This window comes from Saccopteryx bilineata, chromosome 2, assembly GCF_036850765.1.
Source record: "Saccopteryx bilineata isolate mSacBil1 chromosome 2, mSacBil1_pri_phased_curated, whole genome shotgun sequence".
In the NCBI taxonomy this organism is placed as follows: Eukaryota; Metazoa; Chordata; class Mammalia; order Chiroptera; family Emballonuridae; genus Saccopteryx; species Saccopteryx bilineata.
This window is the reverse complement of record NC_089491.1, coordinates 315,617,649-315,641,571: the sequence shown is the minus strand read 5'-3', so window position 1 is coordinate 315,641,571 and position 23,923 is coordinate 315,617,649. Positions and strand designations below refer to the sequence as shown.

Genomic DNA, 23,923 nt, shown 5'->3' with positions numbered 1-23,923 from the left:
ATACCAAGTAAAAACAAGACCAAGAGCCTTACTAGGAAGTACTTTAATCATTTTTCTTAGAAAAAAAGTTTTCTCAGGCAGTTGACAACATTTCAACAACAAAGTACTGGTTGAGGGAGGTTTACAAGAGCTGGGGATTCTATAGTATTGTGAAGAAAAGTTAGTATCCTGTTTCACTATAGATGGGAGATTCTGGCTAATAAGTCAATATAAGAACTCAGTGGGACCTGACGAGGCAGTGGTGCAGTGGATAGGGCATCAAACTGGGACACAGAGGATCCAGGTTCAAAACCCGAGGTCACCAGCTTGAGCACAGGCTCATCTAGGTTGAGCAAGACTCACCAGCTTGAACCCAAGTTTGCTGGCTTGAGCAAGGGGTCACTTGGTCTGCTGTAGCCCCCCGGTCAAGGCACATATGAGAAAGCAGTCAAATGAGAAACTAAGATGCTACAACGAAGAATTAATGCTTCTCATCTCTCACCCTTCTGGTCAGTCTGTCCCTATCTGTCCCTCTCTCTGTCACAAAAAAACAAAAACAAAAAACACTCAGTGGGAAGACACTTCCTTCTAGAGTTTACTTTTTATTTTCCTTCCTGTCTCCCCTATCCCCCAGAAATGCCATCATAAAAAGCCCAGTAGCAGTCAGCTTAGGCTTCAATCTTCCCCTTGGGTAAGAAATAGTGAAGAGAAGGGGTGGTCACTCCTGAGTCTCCATGCTTTCTTCTTCCTCTCCTTGAGGTGGTTCTTCTGTATTCTCCTCCTCTTCCTCTCCTTCCTTTTTCTCTGGTGGCTTCTCATAAGCCTTTTCTGAAGGTGTCACAATCACTCCATCCCAGGTAGATATTTCGGATGCAAGATCTAGAAGAGAAAAAAGTCATGGTCTATACAGTGGAAATACTAAGACATCTGAGTAGTGTACAGCTTCTTTGTAAATCACAAAATTCCCTGAAGAACCCCTGACCCTATGGTCACTCACAGCTGGCATCACCCTCCTGGCCAAGGATCTTCCTAAAACCACCATGTGACAGGATTCGGACCAGAGTCTGAGCTGTGTAGCAGACCATGTCCTGAAGGAAAGCAGAGAGGGTAAATATGGAGAATCAAGAAGTACCTTACTTAATATTCTCATGAAAACAAAAAAAATTTTTTTAAGAGAGAGGGGAAGAGAAACATCAATTTGTTGTTCCACTTATTTATGGATTCACCGGTTGATTCTAGTATGTGCTCTGACCCAGGATGGAACCCGCACCTTGGTGTATAGGGATGATGCTCTAACCCAGTGGTCGGGAAACTGTGGCTAGCGAGCCACATGCGGCTCTTTGGCCCCTTGAGTGTGGCTCTTCCACAAAATACCTAATAATTAGCAAAGGCCAGCTTAGGAGTACCCTAATTAAGTTAATAATGTACCTACCTATATAGTTTAAGTTTTAAAAATTTGGCTCTCAAAAGAAATTTTGGCCTGACCTGCAGTGGCGCAGTGGATAAAGCGTCGACCTGGAAATGCTGAGGTTGCCGGTTCAAAACCCTGGGCGTGCCTGGTCAACGCACATATGGGAGTTGATGCTTCCAGCTCCTCCCCCCTTCTCTCTCTCTGTCTCTCTCTCTCTCTCCCTCTCTGTCTCTCTCTCCTCTCTAAAAATGAATTAAAAAAAAAAAAAGTAGGAAAAAAAAAAGAAATTTCAATCGTTGTACTGTTGATATTTGGCTCTGTTGACTAACTAATGAGTTTGCCGACCACTGCTCTAACCAACTGAGCTACCCAGCCAGGCCTGAAGACAACTTTCTATTTTCAAGACCAAAGTATGTGAGAACCCCCAAATCCTTGACCCCTGAAGATCACATTTTCTCTGCCTTCTGACCCAGAAGTATTTAAGAGTGAGCCAAAACAGATCATCTCGGAGCTGCCCCAATACCTGTTGTTCCAGAGTCATGACTGTGTGTACTCTGAAGTTGCCACTCTCACAGGGGTCTGTGATACCCATTGACCCTGGCAGGAAGAGTCCTGCAGCCAGAATCTGCAAACAACGTCTGAAACAGAGAGGTATTAAAAGAACATACAAAACAGCTTATAATCCAGCCCTAACCCCAGAGAAGCATGCTGTACCTGTATGCCACATTTAGGGCCAAAGGCTGTCTGGTGGGGTTGTTCATCACAGCATAGTGCCCCTGGAAAAGAATAAATCTGGTAGGTATGCCATAAAAACAGCAATCCATCTTCCAACAAACTGAAACCTTAAAACGGGTCCCCAAACTACGGCCCGCGGGCCACATGCGGCCCCGAGGCCGTTTATCCTGCCCCGCCACACTTCGGAAGGGGCACCTCTTTCATTGGTGGTTAGTGAGAGGAGCATAGTTCCCATTAAAATACTGGTCAGTTTGTTGATTTAAATTTACTTGTTCTTTATTTTAAATATTGTATTTGTTCCCATTTTGTTTTTTTACTTTAAAATAAGATATGTGCAGTGTGCATAGGGATTTGTTCATAGTTTTTTTTATAGTCCGGCCCTCCAACGGTCTGAGAGACAGTGAACTGGCCCCCTGTGTAAAAAGTTTGGGGACCCCTGCCTTAAAACATGAGGAAAACTGGTTATTAAAGCCTAGCCAAAACCTTCATGTTCAGAAGCAATTGTGAAGTGAATGCTCATCTATTATGTTCTCTCCATTATCACATTAATGATAGCAGTAATAAAAAGACAAAAGGGCAATAACTACTCATTTAATACTCTATAAAGACCGAATAAAGTAATATAAACACTGAATTTGTATTGGATTACTTGTCCACCAATGAGATTTCTTTTAAGCTTCAGCAAATTTCAGATTCTGGTAGATGTCAGAGTAACTACTGTTAAACAGGGATGGATCAGGAACGCCAGTTGCCCTTCTTTACTTACAAGTAGGTCAAGGATCCATGGCGTGAGGGGCTCAAAACCAGGAAAACGAATCCTCAGGTCTTTTAGAAGTCTGATGAGAACCTTAACTCTAAAGGTAAGAGGGACCCAAGTATTAAAAATAGTATGTATGATCATGTACTTCAACACCTAAGGTACATGCTGAAACTATTTCCAGAACTACGCAGCCTCCTCTGCTTATTTAAGGTAAAAGTCAAAATCCAGACAGAAGACTGGAGCCAAAAATGATCTGTCAGAGGAAGTACAGGAGTCCCCTGCTATTGTGTAGTTAGAAGGGTTAAGTTACCCGACCAGGTGGTGGTACAGTGGATAGAGCCATCGACCTGGGATGCTGAGGATCCAGGTTTGAAACCCTGAGGTCGCCAGCTTGAGTGTGGGATCATATGACCCCATGGTCACTGGCCTGAACCTAAGGTCGCTGGCTTGAGCAAGGGTTCACTGGCTGGGCTGAAGCGCCCTGGTCAAGGCACATATGAGAAAGCAACCACTGAACAACTAAGGTGCTGCAACTATATATTAGTTGATGCTTCTCATCTCTTTCCCTTTCTATCTGCTCCACTCTCTCTTGCTTAAAAAAAAGGGGGGGATAGGTTATCTTAAATACTGAAGGAGTACTCACGTGGACTGAGAAGCATTTTCCTCAAACCAGCGGGCATGCCGGATGGCTGCTAAGGCACTCTGCAGCACCTTGATATCCACTAGAGGTAGGACAGGCCAAGATGAAACATTCCTATTATTAAGCAAGCAATTCAATCCCATTGCTATAGTTCAGTAACTTGGAAAGAGGACAGAATAATGTAATTCCTTAAGCCACTCTGTTCCTCAGATCAGCAAATCACTTGTCAAAATTCACTATTCCTCCCTAAACCAAATCTAGAAGTATACAATATCTACCATTTTCTCCAAAAGCCTAACCCAACTCTGTATTTCCTTCGTTCTGAAGTGCTCAAACTGCTTTTCTATGCACCCTGTCTTTGACAATTTCACTAGCAAGCTAGTAAACCTGTCTCCAAATTATAAATGGAGGTAGAAAAGTTTGGGAGTAAACTTAGGTCCTCCATGGTTTCATGTGGAATAGCAACAAACTAAACTCAACAGCAACTTTACACCATGCTTTGAATTTCCCCAGCAATGGAAAAAAAAAAAAAAGACTAACAGTGGAGCTCTGGGTCCAGTTTTCGGAGATTGGGTGGCACTGTTGTAATGAGAATCTTAACTGTAGCATCAGAAGAACTGATTTCAAAGCCAGTTTCATTGGTCAGCATGGTCAGAACTGAAAAGAAAAATCAAAAGTTGTAACTTTCCATTAGATGACCAAAGGTAAATCCAGGGCAGATTTTCAAAAGCACCAAGAGTCTAGAGCAGTGGTAGTCAACCTGGTCCCTGCTGCCCACTAGGTGGGCTTTCCAGCTTTCATAGTGGGCAGCAGCGGAGCAACCAAAGTATAAATAAAAAGATAAATTTAACTATAGTAAGTTGTTTCATAAAGATTTATTCTGCCAGCGACGCCCAGGATGGGCAGAGCATCGCCCCCTGGTGGGCGTGCCGGGTGGATCCCGGTCGGGCGCATGCGGGAGTCTGTCTGACTGTCTCTCCCTGTTTCCAGCTTCAGAAAAAAAAAAAAATGGAAAAGAAAAAGAAAAAAAAAGATTTATTCTGCCAAACTTAGCGAAAATCCGACATAAAATACTTGGTAAGTAATTATTATTATGTGCTTTTAACTTGCTGTAACTCTGCTTTATAAATTTTGTAAAGTAAAGTTACTTCTCTACTTTATAAATCACCATTACTGTGGAATCGGTGGGCAGTTAGAAAATTTTACTACTAACAGAGATACAAAAGTGGGCGGTAGGTATAAAAAGGTTGACTACCCCTGGTCTAGAGTGAAGATTTACAGTACAGAATTTTTTTTTTTAAATAAGGGAGATCAATAGGATTTTGACACTGGAGATCTCTGCCAAAATTTCCCCAACATAAAACTGCATTCATTCTTCCTTCTACCCTCACCAGACCTTGTTAACTGTGTACTTAGAGTTACAGACCTGGCTCCTATGACCACTAAATACACATTCAGCAACAAACTCAAACCTTCAGAAGGATCCTGTGCTCTTAGGCTTTCCACAACTTTGTTCCCTAGGGCAGCAACAGCTTCCACTAGAAAGAGAGAAAAGCAGACAATGAACATTACAATTATCTCCTCTGCACTCTAATTTCTGCCCCAAGGCTGGAGCAAGGGCAAGCAATAGAAAAAACACTTTTACAAGGGGAAACTAATGCCTGCAGAGAAACTAGAAGACTAAGGGGGCAAGACACCTTCTCCTATACTCACATCCATTTTCTATCGTAGGTGGCACTTATGCTATTTTGGGCTGGATAATTCTTTGGGAGTTGAGGGGTAGTGTCCATCCTGTTCCCAATAGGATGCTTAGCAGCATCCCTGGCCTCTATCTCCTTGATGTCAGTATCCCTGAAACATCTCCAACCACTGCCAAATGTCCCCCGGGGGGTAAAATCACCCCCAGTTGAAAAACACTGCCCTATAGTGACTGACCAGATTCTTTCAGACACTTCAGAGTTTGTCTCTTATTACCCCCATACATTAAAAATAAAATTTCTGGCCCTGGCTGGTTGGCTCAGCAGTAGAGCGTCGGCCTAGCGTGCGGAGGACCTGGGTTCAATTCCCGGCCAGGGCACACAGAAGAAGCGCCCATTTGCTTCTCCACCCCTCCGCCGCGCTTTCCTCTCTGTATCTCTCATCCCCTCCCGCAGCCAAGGCTCCACTGGAGCAAAGATGGCCCGGGCGCTGGGGATGGCTCTGTGGCCTCTGCCTCAGGCGCTAGAGTGGCTCTGGTCGCAACATGGCGACGCCCAGGATGGGCAGAGCATCGCCCCCTGGTGGGCAGAGCGTAGCCCCATGGTGGGCGTGCCAGGTGGATCCTGGTCGGGCGCATGTGGGAGTCTGTCTGACTGTCTCTCCCTGTTTCCAGCTTCAGAAAAATGAAAAAAAAAAAAAAAATTTCTGCGTTTCTTTCCTATCAGACCAGGAAGTTCATGACCAACAGAATACTTCAGTGGAAACAAGTAGTCATCGACACCTTCACCCGGGGAAGGCAACAAAACTTAAGACAGAAATTTGGGGGGAAATGGCCAAAATGTAAGACCACAACAGATGTCATCTTTGTTTTTAGATTCAGAACCCATTTTGGTGGTAGCAAGACAACTGGCTTTGGCATGATTTGATTCCTTGGATTACTCAAAGCAAAATAAACCCAGGCCTGACCTGTGGTGGCACAGAGGATAAAGCGTCAACCTAGAAACCTGAGGTCGCTGGTTCAAAACCCTAGGCTTGCCTAGTCAAGACACATACAATAAGCAATCAATGAACAACTAGAGTGAAGCAACTATGAGGTGATACTTCTCGCCTCCACCCCTACACTCTCTGTAACATTAGTAAATAAAATCTTTTTTAATTTTTTTTTTTTGGACAGAGACAGACAGGAAGGGAGAAAGATGAGAAGTATCAATTCTTTGTTGCGGCACCTTAGTTGTTCATTGATTGCTTTCTCATATGTGCCTTGACCAGGGGGCAACAGCAGAGCTAGTGACCCCTTGCTCAAGCCAGCAACCTTGGGCTTCAAGCCAGCAACCATGGGGTCATGTCTATGACCCTGTGCTCAAGCCAGCAACCTTGGGGTTTCAAACCTGGGTCCTCAGCATCCCAGTCCGATGCTCTATTTACTGCGCCACCGCCTGGTCAGGCTTTTAATTTTTTATTTATGAATTTTAACGAGAGGACAGGAGAGAGAGACAGGAGTATCGCTCCACTCCAACATGTGCCCTGACCAGGGATCAAACTGGCAACCTCTGCACTTTGGGATGATGCTCCAACTGAGTTATCCAGCCAGGACAATAAATAAAAAGAGAAAGACTATAGAGACAAAGAGCAGAGAGAAAGGGGGGGAAGAAGCAGGAAGCATCAACTCATAGTAGTTGCTTCCCGTATGTGCGACCAGGCAAGCTCAGGGTTTTGAACCAGTGACCTCAGAGTTCCAGGTCGACGCTTTATCCACTGTGCCACCACAAGTCAGGCAAAAAAATCTTTTAAAAAGAAAATAGCCTGACCAGGCGGTGGCGCAGTGGATAGAGCGTCAGACTGGGATGCGGAGGACCCGGTTCAAGACCCCGAGGTCGCCAGCTTGAGTGCAGGCTCATCTGGATTGAGCAAAAAGCTCACCAGCTTGGACCCAAAGTCGCTGGCTCAAGCAAGGGGTCACTTGGTCTGCTGAGGCCCACGGTCAAGGCACATATGAGAAAGCAATCAATGAACAACTAAGGTGTCGCAACAAAAAACTGATGATTGATGCTTCTCATCTCTCTCCATTCCTGTCTGTCCCTGTCTATCCCTCTCTCTGTCTCTGAAAAAAATAAAATAAACACAAACATAGACTTGCAATACATGGCCTATATGAAAAGAAGACCTCAAAAAAAAAAAAAAAAAAACAAGAACACAAGAACAGAATGAAGAAAGGCGACTGCAAAGGCCAACACTGGTGCTGACAAAAAAATGAGCGGGAGATTGGACAGCAGAAAGAGTAAAAATTCTTCAGTGACTTTAATCTTTGGTGACTGCTGGGCAAACAGATGAGTTAGGCTTGCTCACTTGCACTTTGCCTGATTGGTGCATGAGCACAGGGCAGCACCATGTGTGTATAGTCTATGTAAGGCTGCAGGTGCATGCAACCGTACAAAACAGCAGATTGTAGACTGCGGACTGCTTGCCATCACTGGGAGGTGCCATTTTTTTGCTATTGTTTGTGGAAGAAGGGGTTCTCCCTGGCCTGTTTGCTCATCAGCCCTGAGAGAGGGAAGTGATTTTCCCTGCCGCCTTGCTCATCCGCCATTGAGACTCTAATAAACGGAATGGCCCACCATTTTCCAGCCCCACAGTTCCTTACCGTCTGCCTGAATTCAATGCAAATCTGCATGGCCATGACCACCAGCCTTAGAGTAACTGTACAGATTTTTTGAGAGGACTAATAAACTAAGAACTTTTTGATAAATAAAATTTCCCATTTGTCTTCCAAACAGCCTTTCTCACAGGAAATTTGGGCTTTAAAGAGTCCTATGCCTCAATTCCAACTGCTATGTTCTGTTCCCACGCTCACACGTTGGCAGGATCTTTAGGATTACCACCAGGTCAGCTACATTGTGTCCTGTAGTCATTGTTCCTTTTTTGTATGATCCGACCTGTCGCACTTCCTCAATTTGCTGTTAGAAAAGGGAGTAAAAAAAAAAAAAAGTGGAAAGACTGCCTATAGCGTCTCAGATAGAATTCAATTGCAACACAGCTTATTCCCCAGATTTAGGAGTTGCAGAGGTCAAATTACATCCCCAAACCACATGAAAAGCCTGATACATCATAGCTAGCTGATAACAATGATACCAGTCTTGTCCTCAAAATCGGTACCACAAAGGAATTCCACTGTACTTTCCCATTTTAGGCGTGGCTTTGGATAATAGGCAACAAAAGAATTAAGTAACAGCCAATTAAATTTCTATAATACTAGGACTGTCCTTTTCTAACACTAAATCATCAAAAACTCACCACTTCAAATGTCCCTGGAGCCACAATCAGATTATCAATCACATTGTTTATTTTGGTCACCAGAGAAAGGATAGAGGCCTGAAAAATAGCAGTAAACAAAAATAAGGTGAGAAAATTTGAAAAAAAACAAAAAAACATGAAAATTATAAGTAACTTCTCAGTTTGAATATTTTATCCTTATCCCTTCCATACAAGCTAATTCAATACCAACATACTGCATTTAAAACACTTTAACCCATCTGGCCTTAAATGTATTAGAAGAAAACAACTTCACTGCTCACAGAAATTAGGGAATAGTTTATCGCTTCCTATTCATTTTAAAGTACCCCTAATTTTTGTTAGCAGTATATTTTTTATCTCAAAGACATAACCAATAAAAATGTTAACATTTACATTACCTGGCACACTCGCGCTACCCACAATGAGAAATAAGGAGAACAATCAGAGCAGTCCCCCCATGGTGTGGTTTTGCTTTCCATGGTTTCAGTTACCCAGTCAATTGTGGTCAGAAAATATTAAATGGAAAATTCCAAAATAAACAATTCATAAGTTTTTTAAAAATTGAATTGAGAGAGAGACAGGAAGGGAAAAAGGGAGGGTAGAGAGAGATGAAAAGCATCAACTCGTAGTTCATACACCAGGGGTCCCCAAACTACGGCCCCGCGGGCCACATGCGGCCCCCTGAGGCCATTTATCCGGCCCCGCCGCACTTCCAGAAGGGCACCTCTTTCATTGGTGGTCAGTGAGAGGAGCATAGTTCCCATTGAAATATTGGTCAGTTTGTTGATTTAAATTTACTTGTTCTTTATTTTAAATATTGTATTTGTTCCCGTTTTGTTTTTTTACTTTAATTATGTGCAGTGTGCATAGGAATTTGTTCATAGTTTTTTTTATAGTCCGGCCCTCCAACGGTCTGAGGGACAGTGAACTGGCCCCCTGTGTAAAAAGTTTGGGGACCCCTGTCATACACTTTAGTTGTTCAGATTGTGTGATGCCTCAAGCCAAGCCAGCACGCCTGTGCTCAAGCCAGCAACCTTAGGGTTTCAAATAGGAGATACCTCAGCAGCCCAGGTCAATGCTATATCCACTGTGCCACCACCAGTCAGACAACAATTCCCAAGTTTTAAATTGTGGATCATCCCGCTCAAGACATATTCACACTGTATACATTACCCGCCCTTAGCCCTCTTGGTTATCAGATTACCTGACCAGCATAGCGCAGTGGACAGAGCATCAGACTGGGACGCAGAGGACCCAGGTTCGAAACCCCGAGGTTGCCAGCTTGCACACGGGCTCACCAGCTTGAGCATGGGATCATAAACATGACCCCATGGTCGCTGGTTGAGCCCAAAGGTCGCTGGCTTGAAGCCCAAGGTTGCTGGCTTAAGCAAGGGGTCACTTTCTCTGCTGTAGCCCCCCAGTCAAAGCACATGAGAGAAAGCAATAATGAACAACTAAGGAGCCGCAACGAAGAACTGATGATGCTTCTCATCTCTCTCCCTTCCTGCCTGCCTGTCCCTATCTGTCTCTATCACACACACAAAAAATAACCCTTTTAATAGGTAGTTAAAGGCTACATCACAGTGCCTACATCATTCACCTTCTTTTCATCACATAAGCATTGTATCATTTCACATTATCGCAAGAAAAAGAACAAGTACAGCAAGATATTTTGAAACCACATTCACACATTTATTACAGTGTATTGTAATTGTATTAGTTACACATTGTTGTTAAACTCTCTGTGTCTAATTTACAAATTAAACTTTATAATAGGTATATATATATAAGAAAAAAAATAGTATATACAGGGTTTAGTTCTATCTGCAGCTTCAGGCATCCATAGCAGGTCCTGGAACATAACCTCCATATTTAAGGGGGGGGGTATAAACCTGTGGAGTTTAGGCCCTGATAATAGTAACCTCACCAATAGTTACTCACTTCTTCTCAAACTTTCTTAAGAGAAATTTCAGGAAAAAAAAGCCAGAAAAATATACCTGTTCAGCAGAATTAGGAGCAAGGTCCTGATTTCTCTTCAGCAAGGCTTCACTGAAGGAAGTTTCATCAGGTGCTGGCTTGACCCGGGGGAAAGCCATTTCACACTAAACCAGAAATAAAAATTATTATTTATCAAAAATAATATACAGGAGAGATTTTTTCCTCTTGTTACAACAGAAAATAAAAAATTTTCCACTTTTTTTTTTTGAGAAAGATACGATAAGAAGCATCAACTCATAGTATTGTCACTTTTAACTATTCTTTTTTTTTTCCATTTTTCTGAAGCTGGAAATAGGGAGAGACAGTCAGACAGACTCCCGCATGCGCCCGACCGGGATCCACCTGGCACGCCCACCAGGGGCGATGCTCTGCCCACCAGGGGGCGGTGCTCTGCCCATCCTGGGCGTCGCCATGTTGCGACCAGAGCCACTCTAGCGCCTGAGGCAGAGGCCACAGAGCCATCCCCAGCGCCCGGGCCATCTTTGCTCCAATGGAGCCTTGGCTGCGGGAGGGGAAGAGAGAGACAGAGAGGAAAGCGCGGCGGAGGGGTGGAGAAGCAAATGGGCGCTTCTCCTATGTGCCCTGGCCGGGAATCGAACCCGGGTCCTCCGCACGCTAGGCCGACGTTCTACCGCTGAGCCAACCGGCCAGGGCTAACTATTCTTTAACAATTCACTGATTGCTTCTCATATGTGCCTTGACGGGGATGGGGGGTGGGGTCTAAGCCAAGCCAGTGACCCTTTGCTCAAGGCCTCAAGATGGTGACCTTGAGGTTTTGAACCTGGGTCCTCAGCATCCCAGATCAATGCTCTATCCACTGTACCCACTGGTCAGGCTACACTTATTTTTACTCTTTAAGATGTTCAAACAAGGATACAAGCTTGAAGGAATAGCCATAATTTAGCTCTTACTATTTGGGGGGGAAGGGTAGAAGGGAGAGATGAGAAGGATCAACTTGTAATTGTGTTACTTCAGTTGTTCATTGCTTGCTTCTCATACATGCCTTGACTGAGGGGTCTCAAGCCAGCAACCTCGGGGCCTCAGCATCCCAGGTCAGTGCTCTATCTACTGCGTCACCAGCAATTAGGTTAGCTCTCACCCCCCGCCCTTTCTTTAATTGAGATGAGAAAGAAAAATATCGGTTTATTGTTCCACTTATTTATGCATTCACTGGTTGATTCTTGTACATGCCCTGACTGGGGATCAACTGCAACCTTAGTGTATTGGGACTGATGCTCTAAACTAGGTGTCCCCAAACTACGGCCCGCGGGACACAATGCAGCCCACTGAGGCCATTTATCCAGCCCCCACTGCACTTCTGGAAGGGGCACCTCTTTCATTGGTGGTCAGTGAGAGGACCACTGTATTTGGCAGCCCTCCAATGGTCTGAGGGACAGTGAACTGGCCCCCTGTGTAAAAAGTTTGGAGACCCCTGAAAACCAACTGAAGCACTCACTACCTTCACATTAAACAATAAGCCAGATTACAATCATGTTACTGCCAACAGTAGCCAAGGAATTAGCTTACCACCCTGCTTACTGTTTTTGCATATAAAGCAACACACAGCTGACTCAAAACCCCAACTCTATTCACTAATCCCTTTTCCTACTGCCACCACCATTTTAACAGGGAGATGCTGGGCTCCAGTAAACTATAAGGAAAAGTGACCAGGCTCCATTCCTATGTCAGTGGTGAACAGGGCCCACGGTACTCACCAAATAGAAATCAAATGGGATATGTGGCACAAAGGGCCTGAACCTAAAACAGAGAAGCAATCCAAATTATTAACCACAGAAATCAAGTGACTTAGCATAATGAGGTCAAACTTATTTAGCAGAGCATGTGGTTTCTAAACCACAGCTGGATCTCACAAAAGCGAGTACCATTAATCTACTCCCAAGTCTATATAGATAACTGTGCAGAGATGCTAACATCTGGCACTCACCCTCCTCCTGGGCCTCCCCTGGAACCGAAGCGACCGCCACGACCTCGGCCTCTGTCACCCCTAGAAATACATAAATAAGAGTTTAACTTGTTTTGACCTCGAGAAAGAGATCTCTCCACCACACCGGCCATATCATTTCATTTGCTTGCCTCCATCGCTCTTAACTTTCCTTTCGAAGTCAAGAATCCCCATTCCGAAAGCTCAGCCTCACCCCATGACCTCCTCGCTCTAGACAATCTAGTCACAACCCACCCCAAGTAATGACGGGGCTCAAATACCGATCCCTACAAGAAATACCCCATAATCGCCGGTACACGCCAACCCGGACACTTCAGGGACTAAAGAGATTGCTCATTTGTCGGCATAACCGGTCAAGCACTTGGCAGTGGATGAATGAAGTACGTTCAAGCCTTTTCGGGCTAGTTTGGGGCATGAGGGGTGCTCCTCCCGGGACGTGAGGACGGCCCCTCACCTAAACCCCTCAGAAACCGAGTTGCCGAACCCGCCACCACACTCCTGGGCCCACCGCCATTGCAGGTCCAGGTTTCCGCACCTTCGCGGCCTCCGACCTCCCCCATTCACCGAGACTCGGAATGCTCAGGTTTTAGGACAGGCCACTAGACACGTGGTCCTCCGACTTTATCTGGCCCAGTTTCCCAAGTTATCAGCCAAAAACCCCAAGCCTTTCAAGAGCTCTCCAGTTCCCTTACCTCATGGCGCCCTAAATCCCGAACAATGGAAGCCAAACCAACCGCCCCTCTCCTCTGTGGAGCCGACAACTTGAGAGGCGGCTTGCCGTCGTATCGCAACAAACTACGGTGCGATTGGCTCCCTCCTTACTCATCCGCTTATGCCTATTGGTTTACTATAGTTTGTGAACCAATGAAAAATGCCGGGACCAGCCAATAAATACAGACTTGGCAGTGATGACATTTTTAACAAGTCACTAGGCGGCGCTGTGTAGAGAAGTCAGTATAACGATCACGTAGAAAACTCTCTATGATAATTATGAATGGTTTATCTCCCGGATAGCAGAGTGGCGCAGCGGAAGCGTGCTGGGCCCATAACCCAGAGGTCGATGGATCGAAACCATCCTCTGCTAGTAGAGGGTTCCTCTTTTTAACTTGAAGCTTAAAAAAAAATAACAGCCTTCTACTCTTTCCTCCCTTAAAAATGCAGCCGTTTAAAAGTTGTATTTGCCATCAGCAAATGAAATGGTGGAACAGGAAGGGACTTTAGCCAGAAGAAGCAGCTTTGGAAAAGGAGGCGGTGTACTGATTGAACCGGAGGAAAAAAAGATTGGATGGTGAGGGACTAAGAGGGGAACTGAGGCAGCTTCGGAAAGAGATTTCCAAAAAAGAGCAAGGGAAGTCCTTGCTCCTAACGAGGAGAGAAGGACCCTACCCATCCCTGATGCCCAGTTTTCCCCCGTTTCTCTTCTTTTCTCACGCTACAAACTGGCGGATTTTACCAGACACATATACAGGTGTACTGTATTTGCATTCAAATCAAACAGAACACTATGTGCTTTTTCCTACTGTAATACTTTTTCCCCTGCTTGTCTTCTTTTGCACTGATTAATGTTTATTATTACCTGCCCGCCTTTGGGAATTGAAAGTTATGTATTCTTTTTCTCCAGTTATAGTGGCTACCCTAAAAACTACAACCTGCATCCTTAACTTAGCAAAGTCTAATTTTATGCAATACTTTTATCCTCTTGTGAAAAATGCAGGGAAAATTTAAGTCTGTCATCAGAAAAATCCCAAGTTCAAGGGGGCTTCTCCCGCATCGTTCTTGTTATGCTCCTGAGAATGACACAGTGCAGCGTTCAAGCAAAGCAAGCAGTTAATTAAGCCAAGTTATACACTTGGCTGCTTGGCTGGCACAATGCATAAGCTGGCAACTCAGCTAGCCTGAGCGCCCTGCCTTGTTGGGGTCTTAGGAGTTATATACTCTTAGTTTCAAGGATTTGTATTCCTGTTATTGGGTCTATTTTTTATTTATTTTTATTATTTTTAAATTTTATTAATTGATTTTATTTATTTATTTATTTATTTTACAGAGACAGAGAATCAGAGTGAGGGATAGATAGGGACAGACAGACAGGAATGGAGAGAGATGAAAAGCATCAATCATCAGTTCTCCATTGCAACACCTTATTTGTTCATTGATTGCTTTCTCATATGTGCCTTGACCACGGGCCTTCAGCCCGACCGAGTAACCCCTTGCTCAAGCCAGCGACCTTAGATTCAAGCTGGTGGGATTTTGCTCAAGCTGGAGACCTCGGGGTCTCGAACCTGGGTCCTCCGCATCCCATTCCGACGCTCCATCCACTGTGCCACCGCCTGGTCAGGCCTATTGGGTCTAATGTATAGGGTTTCAAGTCTCCCCTTCCTTGATATTGGGACTAACATACAGTGTTTCAAGGCCTTCTGGACATCTGGTGATTTTGTCTTGGCAGACCTTAAGACTGCTAACTCCCTCATTTTGTGGGTGGGATAAACCCCTTTTTTTTTCTCCCCTCTCCTTTTTCTGCTCTGGTAACTACCTCTCCTACCTAACACTTCTATTTACCACCATCACTATCTGCAGAATATATACTATTGCTGTTGTGTAATTCTTTAAAATACCTTATTGAGATATGATTTATTTATATCACAGATCTGTTGGGGACCGAAAAGCCAACAGGGTTTTTGCAGTTTAGATTTTTGGCGGACAGAGGTGTGGGGAACTGGCTGTAAGCAGACAGTCTGCCCAACCCTCCACCCCACTTGCCTGATTAAGCAAAAGTCTAAGCCCTTCCCCACACCTCCATGTTAGCTGATACTCATCCTACCCCCCATGTCCCCTGGAAAGACTGGAGGCAAGTTTCTTCTATCCTGTTTTGTGTAAAGTTAAGATGTTATGTGTGGTGGGGGTTTTCTGCACTTGGTAAAATTCTTGGGTTGCCTTGGAAACATGATCAGAGATCTCAATGATTTGCAAATGGCCCACTTTGTCCTATAAATAAATGAGGAAACAGTTTTTGAGGGCGCTCTGTTTCTGCTATCAGCTTTGCAGAGTCCTTCCGAACCCATTCTTTAATTCTTTAAAAGTATTTTTTTAATTCCGCATCGTTCCCACTCAGGACCTGGAATTACTAGTTGCGCTGGTTCCAGACGCAGATCTTAAACCCACAGCTCGATTATTTTTTAGTAATATATTACATCTAGGCCCTGGCGGGTTGACTCAATGGATAGAGCATCTGCCTGGTATATGGACATGCCTGGTTCCATTTCCAGTCAGGGAACACAAGCAAAGCCATTATCCCTTATCTCCCCCACCCTCTCCTCGCTTCTCTCTCTTTTCCCCTCCCACAGCCGGTGGCTCCAGCGTTGACCAGGCACTGATGATAGCTCCATTGGTCTGAGGATGTCAGCTTCAGGAGCTAAAAATATCTTGGTTGATTCAGCATCCTTCCCAGATGGGGTTGCCGGGTGGATCCCGGTCTGGGTACATGCAGGAGTCTGTCTCACTAACTCCCCTCCTCTCACTTAAATACATTACATCTATATAACCAACACCCATATTAAGATAAACATTTAGATAACCTCAGAAAGTTCTCTCATACCCCTTTGCCCTGCCCCTAGCACAGAGGTGGATTAAGATCAGTTGAGGCCCCCCACACAGAAGAAAATATTGAGCCCCTTAAAAAAAAGAGAGACATGGAAACTAAAAATAAACCATATTAAATATGTTAACCATATTTTTTAATAAGTAAAAAATATGTAGCCTGACCAGGCGGTGGCGCAGTGGATAGAGCGTCGGACTAGGATGCAGAGGACCCAGGTTCGAGGCTCCGAGGTTGCCGGCTTGAGCGCGGGCTCAACTGGTTTGAGCAAAGCTCACCAGCTTGGACCCAAGGTCGCTGGCTTGAGCAAGGGGTTACTCAGTCTGCTGTAGCCCCACGGTCAAGGCACATATGAGAAAGCAATCAATGAACAACTAAGGTGTCGCAATAAAAAACTAATGATTGATGCTTCTCATCTCTCTCCATTCCTGTCTGCCCTATCTATCCCTCTCTCTGACTCTCTCTCTGTCTCTGTATAAAAAATAAAAATAAGGCCCTGGCCGGTTGGCTCAGCAGTAGAGCGTCGGCCTGGCATGCGGGGGACCCGGGTTCGATTCCCGGCCAGGGTACATAGGAGAAGCACCCATTTGCTTCTCCACCCCCTCCTCCTTCCTCTCTGTCTCTCTCTTCCCCTCCCGCAGCCAAGGCTCCATTGGAGCAAAGATGGCCCGGGCGCTGGGGATGGCTCCTTGGCCTCTGCCCCAGGTGCTAGAGTGGCTCTGGTCGCGGCAAAGCGACGCCCCGGAGAGGCAGAGCATCGCCCCTTGGTGAGCAGAGCTTCGCCCCTGGTGGGCATGCCGGGTGGATCCCGGTCAGGCGCATGCGGGAGTCTGTCTGACTGTCTCTCCCCGTTTCCAGCTTCAGAAAAATACAAAAAATAATAATAATAAAAAAATAAAAATAAAAAAGCTAAAAAAATATGTACTATTTTTTTATTTTTATTTTTAGAAATTAATCTGATTTCTTGTCTGTCTCTTTTTTTTTCTTTATTCATTTTTAGAGAGGAGAGAGAGAGACAGAGAGAGAGAAGGGGGTAGGAGCTGGAAGCATCAACTCCCATATGTGCCTTGACCAGGCAAGCCGAGGGTTTCGAACCAGTGACCTCAGCATTTCCAGGTCGACGCGTTACCCACTGCGCCACCACAGGTCAGGCAAAAATTATGTACTATTAATGTTAAAATTGCACATATGAAACCAAACTTGGTGTCATTAGAAAAAAATGTAAAGTTGGGATTTTGCAGGGCCCTTCAGAAGTCAGGGCACAGGGCATGTGCCCGGTGCACCCTTCATCAAATCTGCCTCTGCCCTAGCAGCAATCATTGTTCTGATTTCTATTATCATAGGTTAGTGTTTTCTGTTTTTGAACTTCTCATAGATGGACTGACACTGTATATACTTTTTTCTGCCTAGCTTCTTTTGCTTGGCATGTTTCAAGATTCTTCCACGTTTTTGCATTTACAGTATCAGCAATTTGTCCCTTTTTATTTATGAGTAGCATTCTATTGCATACTTATACCAGTTTGTCCTTTCTCTTTTTGACAAATTCAGAACCTCCAACTGGCTAAGAAGCACACAGACACATCAGGGTTGTTTTGAGTTTCGGGCCATTATGAATAAAGCTGCTATGAACATTTTCATACAAGATTCTTGTGGTCAGAAGCATTCACTTCTCTTGCGTAGGTATAGGTGTGTATGTGCACAGAATTTAATTCTCTGTATATTTTCAATCCCACAAGACATTAATGCTTATTAAATTATTAGTGGTCAGTTAGATTTACCATTTTTAACACTGTTTAGTCCTTCCTGCAACTCCAACTATTTACCTGAAATAATATTCCTTCTGTTTGAGAATTAGTGCCCTTCTGCTAATGGTTAACTTTCTTGGTTTGGGTTTGTATAAAACGTCTTTATTTCACCTGTACTTTAAAATTTTTATTTATTGATTGATTTTAATGAGAGAGGAAGAAAGCAAGAGAAAGAGACAGAAACATCACTTTGTTTCTGTGCATGCCCTGACCAGGGATCGAACTGGCAACCTCTGCACTTCAGGACGATGCTCTAACCAACTGAGCTATCCAGCCAGTGCTCACTTGTGTTTTTGAAGGACTTTTTTTTTGGGGGGGGGCTATGATTTTCTAGATTGGTAGTTATTTTCTTTCAGCACATTTACAGTATCATCTTACTGTCTATGATTTCCCTTTTTACTGTGAAAATAAGTTGTCAACCGAAATGGTTTCTCCTTTGAAGGTAATGCATACTCTTTTTCATATTTTAAATATTTTATATTTTATTTGCTTTTATACAGTTTCATTCTGATGAGTATAGATATGGGTTTTTAAAAAATCTTATTTGAGGTTTGTTGAAACTGAATCTGTGGCTTGATGTATTTCATCCACTTTTTAAAATTTATTGATTGATTTTAGAAAGAGGAAGGGGATGAGAGAGACAGAAACATTGATCTGCCTCTGTATATGCCCTGGTCAGGGAGGGAACCAATAACTGTTGTAAAGTACCCGTACCTCAATTCCACGGGTTTACGTAGAGACACCAAGTCCAGATGAATTTTGAAGGACTTTATTAAAGGAGGAGATTTATTTAATATGCCTGCCTCATATGGCTGACATGGGGCATTTGCAGACCCAAATTGTGTGCACCAAATACATCTCAGAGGCTGATTATATACCCTTGATCACATACAGGTTGGGGGGAGCATAACATCATGGCACAAGCTTATAACATTTGTTTAGAGAAGCCATAGAAACATTAAAACTTTTAAGGTAACACAATCAAAGATATTTACAAATCTTTTGGTATCTATCTCCCCTCCTCTGCCTAGAGGTATGTTACTCTCAGGATTCCAAGGATGGAGAAAGAGCCAAATCAATGTAGGGTGGTATGTAAATTCTGTCTCTTATTAAAAGAGAAAAGAAGTTCCTCAGACAATCTTTATTCTATAGGTCAGGGGTCGGGAACCTATAGCTCGCAAGCCAGATGTTGCTCTTTTGATGGCTGCATCTGGCTTGCAGATAAATCTTTAATTAAAAAAAATAACGTTAAAAATATAAAACATTCTCATGTATTACAATCCATTCATTTCCTACCGCTCATGTTCATGGTTGCAGGTGGCTGGAGCCAAGCACAGCTGTTCTTCGGGACAACACCAAATTTTTTATTGGATAATGTGTAACATACATGGGTCGTTGTGAGGTCAGGAAGTAAACTTCCCTTCTTTTAATCAAGTAGTCAGATAGCTAATTGCAGGAACCCTTTTGACGAAGAAGATGGCTAAAAGAAAAAAAGATGAGGAGTATTATACTTTTCAGCAGGAATGGACAGAGGAATTCGCCTTTATGGAGAGAGCAGGTTCTGCAGTATGTCTAATATGCAATGATAAAATTGCATCGATAAAACGGTCAAATATAAAGCAGCACTTTGACGCATACCATACTACATTTGCATCAAAATATCCAGCGGGGGACAGCAGGAAGAAAGCATGTCAAGAGCTACTGTGCAGAGTGCAAGCTAGTCAGCAGCAACTCCGTGTTTGGACCCAACAAGGTGACTGGAATTCGGCTATCTTTGCTGGTGCTTTAGCAATTGTGAGAAATGGAAAGCCATTCACAGATGGGGAGTATGCCAAAACATTCATACTTGATGTTGCCAATGAACTTTTTAATGACCTTTTGGAAAAAGACAAGATAATCAAACGAATAAAAGACATGCCTCTGTCGACAAGAACTGTTCACGATCGTACCATCATGATGGCAAATCAAATTGAGGCAGCACAAGTGAAGGACATAAATTCTTTTCTCTTGCTTTGGATGAGTCAACAGACGTAAGCCATTTATCCCAGTTCAGTGATTACAAGGTATGCTGTCGGTGACACACTACGTGAGGAAAGTCTTTCTGTTTTGCCTATTAAAGAGACAAGAGGGGAGGATTTATTTAAGTCTTTCACTGAGTTCGCTAAAGAAAAAAATCTACTGATGGATAAATTTATTTCAGTGTGTACTGATGGTGCTCCATGCATGGTGGGGAAAAACAGAGGATTCGTAGAGCTTCTTTGTGAACATGAAAAGAGACCCATCCTAAGTTTTCACTGCATCCTACATCAGGAGGCGCTTTGTGCTCAGATGTGTGGCGAGCAGCTTGGTGAGGTGATGTCACTGGTCATCCGGTTGGCCAACTTTATTGTTGCCCGAGCTTTAAATGATCGCCAGTTTAAAACACTTCTGGATGAAGTTGGGAATAATTATCCTGGTCTGCTTCTGCACAGCAATGTGTGTTGGTTGTCAAGAGGGAAGGTGCTCAGCCATTTCACGGCTTGTCTGAGCAAAATCTGGGCTTTTCTTGAAATGAAAAGTGTCGAGCATCCTGAGTTAGCTAACACTGAGTGGCTCCTGAAGTTCTACTATCTCGTGGACATGACTGAATATCTGAACCAGCTCAATGTGAAAATGCAAGGCATTGGAAATACAGTCTTATCCCTTCAACAAGCAGTGTTTGCATTTGAAAACAAGCTGGAACTCTTCATCACCGACATTGAAACAGGTCGTTTACTACACTTTGAAAAACTGGGAGAGTTTTAAGATGCATGCACAGCAAGTGATCCTGCTCAACATCTTGATCTCCAGCAGCTAGCAGGCTTCACATCTAATCTCCTGCAATCATTCAAAGCGCACTTTGGAGAATTTCGTGAGCGCACTCATCTTTTTAAGTTCATCACACATCCACACAAGTGTGCAGTGGACAGCGCCGACCTGAGTTACATCCCCAGTGTCTCCGTCAGAGATTTTGAGCTACAAGCTGCTGACCTGAAGGCCTCAGACATGTGGGTGAATAAGTTCAAGTCACTGAATGAAGATTCAGAAAGACTTGCATGACAGCAAGCAGAGTTGGTGAGCAAACACAAGTGGGGAGAAATGAAAAAATTTCAGCCTACAGACCAGCTGATTGTCAAAACTTGGAACGCGCTTCCTGTCATATACCATACAGTGCAGCGTGTGAGTATTGCTGTACTGACAATGTTTGGCTCTACATATGCATGTGAGCAGTCTTTCTCACATCTAAAGAACGTTAAGACCAACCTACGATCATGTTTAACAGGTGGAAGTCTCAATGCCTGCATGAAGCTTAACCTCACCACATATCAACCGGACTACAAAGCCATCAGCAAAACCATGCAGCACCAGAAGTAGCATTAATGGTAAGAAGTACTTTATTCATCATTGGTTAGCAACAGCATAACAACATTATTAAAAAGAATTCAGAGATTTATTGTACTTTAAAAATGTTGGGGCCCTGGCCAGTTGGCTCAGCGGTAGAGTGTCGACCTGGCGTGCAGGGGACCCCGGTTCGACTCCCGGCCAGGGCACATAGGAGAAGCGCCCATTTGCTTCTCCACCCCCCCCCCCCCCGTCCCCCTTCTTCCTCTCTGTCTCTCTCTTCCCCTCCTGCAGCCAAAGCTCCATTGGAGCAAAGATAGCCCGGGCACTGGGGATGGCTCCTTGGCCTCTGCCCCAGGCGCTAGAGTGGCTCTGGTCACGGCAGAGCAACGCCCCGCGGGGCAGAGCATCGCCCCCTGGTGGGCAGAGCGTAGCCCCTGGTGGGTGTGCCGGGTGGATCCTGGTCGGGCGCATGCGGGAGTCTGTCTGACTGTCTCTCCCCGTTTCCAGCTTCAGAAAAATACAAAAAAAAAAAAAGTGTTGGTCTTACATAAAATACACACATTTACTTGAATTTAGTGTTAAACATAATTGTATGGCTCTCATGGAATTACATTTTAAAATATGTGGCATTCATGGCTCTCTCAGCCAAAAAGGTTCCCGACCCCTGATGTAGTTAAAACTAAATGACCCATTGTCCTTGCAAGCCAGAAACTTCTACATTTTTCTCCCTCCCCTCCCCAAAGGAAGGACGGGACAGGAAAGCCTGGCCTTTTCTCCTAAAATAGCAATATTAATTTTGCAGCTTTTAGGTACCTTACTACACAGCCTCTGCATATGGAGACAATTCTCTAACCAGATATAGGACCAGGGCTCATTCACTTTTTTAGTATCTCAGCCATTATCTCTTCACATACTGCTTCTATCTTATTATTTCCCTCCTTCTCTCCTTCCTGTACTCCAAATAAAGGTACATCAGACTGTCTCACAGTATCCTCTATATCTCTACTGTCTCTAACCCTATCTTATGTTTTCATTTCTTTTTTTTTCTGAGAAAGAGAGAGACAGGAACATGGAGCTGCTCCTGTATGTCTCCTGACTGGGGAATTGAATCAGCATCCTCCAGGCTCCGGGACAATGCTCCAACCAACCAAATGAGCTATTAGAGAGAGAAAGGGGGAGAGAGGGGAGAGGGAAGGGGAGCATTCATCTGTTGTTCCACTCAGTTGTGCATTCTTTGGTTGCTTCCCTTGTGTGCCTTGACTGGGGATTGAACCGCAACTTTGTCATTAGCAGTAGACACTCTTAACCAGGGGTCCCCAAACTTTTTACACAGGGGGTCAGTTCACTGTCCCTCAGACCATTGGAGGGCCGGACTATAAAAAAAAACTATGAACAAATCCCTATGCACACTGCACATATCTTATTTTAAAGTAAAAAAACAAAACGGGAACAAGTACAATATTTAAAATAAAGAATAAGTAAATTTAAATCAACAAACTTACCGGTATTTCAGTGGGAACTATGCTCCTCTCACTGACCACCAATGAAAGAGGTGCCCCTTCTAGAAGTGCAGCGGGGGCTGGATAAATGGCCTCAGGGGGCCGCATGCAGCCTGTGGGCCTGTAGTTTGGGGACCCCTGCTCTTAACAGTCTGAGTTAACCGGCCTGGGCCTTAACTCCTTTTTATCCATGCTTCATTCTGGGTAAGTTTTTCTGTCCTTTCTTCTGAATCATTACTTGATCCCCAGTCAAGTTTAACTTGCTGTTAAACTCATCAATTGGTTCTTAATTTTGGTTTTTTAATATTTGGGGTCTGGATTTTCTACTTCTAGTTTACTTTATTCTTAGATTTTCCCTAGGAGTGCAACCTTCCAGGATCCTAACCAAAACAGGAAGGTAGTTTATAGTTTACCAGGGTTCTCTTTGGGGACATTTGGACTCCAATTTTTGTCTCAATTGGAGACAAACATTACAACATTTGTTATTTGCATGCTACTTGTTTTCGTAACTTTAGCACAAATAAAACAGTTACTTAATGGCAAGGATTTTAAAAATTGTTTGTGGTCACTTGCAGATTTTTTTTAAAAAGATTTTATTTATTGATTTTATTTATTGCCCCACCCACCCTACTTTCTTCCACTAATTCTATATCAGCAAATGGCTCCAGGGAAAGAGCAGTCCTACTGCTGGTCTCAACTCTCTGCATTCCTGATCTTTCTTGCTCTAACACCAATAATTCCTCAACATTGTACTAGTTCTTCATTTCTAAAAGTACTTCTTTTTTTTTTTTTTTTTTTTTTACAGAGACAGAGAGAAGTCAGAGAGAGGGATAGATAGGGACAGACAGACAGGAACGGAGAGAGATGAGAAGCATCAATCAATCATTGGTTTTTTGTTGCGACACCTTAGTTGTTCATTGATTGCTTTCTCATATGTGCCTTGACCGCGGGCCTTCAGCAAACTGAGTAACCCCTTGCTCGAGCCAGCGACCTTGGGTCCAAGCTGGTGAGCTTTGCTCAAACCAGATGAGCCTGCGCTCAAGCTGGCGACCTCGGGGTCTCGAACCTGGGTCCTCCGCATCCCAGTCCGATGCTCTATCCACTGTGCCACCGCCCGGTCAGGCACTTCTTTTTTTTTTATTGACTATATTGGGGTAACACTGATTAACAAAATTATAAATGTTTCAAG

The 23,923-nt window shown here is 44.0% G+C and overlaps 1 protein-coding gene and 1 non-coding gene across 2 annotated transcripts; one reads left to right on the top strand and one right to left on the bottom strand.

Moving 5' to 3' along the window:
* Nucleotides 1-556: 556 nt before the first annotated feature.
* On the bottom strand, nucleotides 557-13,267 carry ILF2 (interleukin enhancer binding factor 2). The gene is made up of 14 exons (XM_066262068.1): nucleotides 13,168-13,267; nucleotides 12,458-12,517; nucleotides 12,228-12,270; nucleotides 10,512-10,616; nucleotides 8,515-8,592; nucleotides 8,075-8,177; nucleotides 4,998-5,063; nucleotides 4,066-4,182; nucleotides 3,529-3,607; nucleotides 2,892-2,979; nucleotides 2,105-2,166; nucleotides 1,914-2,028; nucleotides 977-1,067; nucleotides 557-858 (listed from the first exon to the last, which is right to left on the bottom strand). Exons 1-14 carry the CDS (start codon nucleotides 13,170-13,172, stop codon nucleotides 698-700), a joined length of 1,173 nt encoding a protein of 390 aa, XP_066118165.1. The 5' UTR covers nucleotides 13,173-13,267; the 3' UTR covers nucleotides 557-697.
* A 220-nt stretch (nucleotides 13,268-13,487) lies between these two features.
* On the top strand, nucleotides 13,488-13,559 carry TRNAM-CAU (transfer RNA methionine (anticodon CAU)). Its single transcript has one exon. It is a non-coding gene; the product is annotated as a tRNA-Met (tRNA).
* Nucleotides 13,560-23,923: the final 10,364 nt, after the last annotated feature.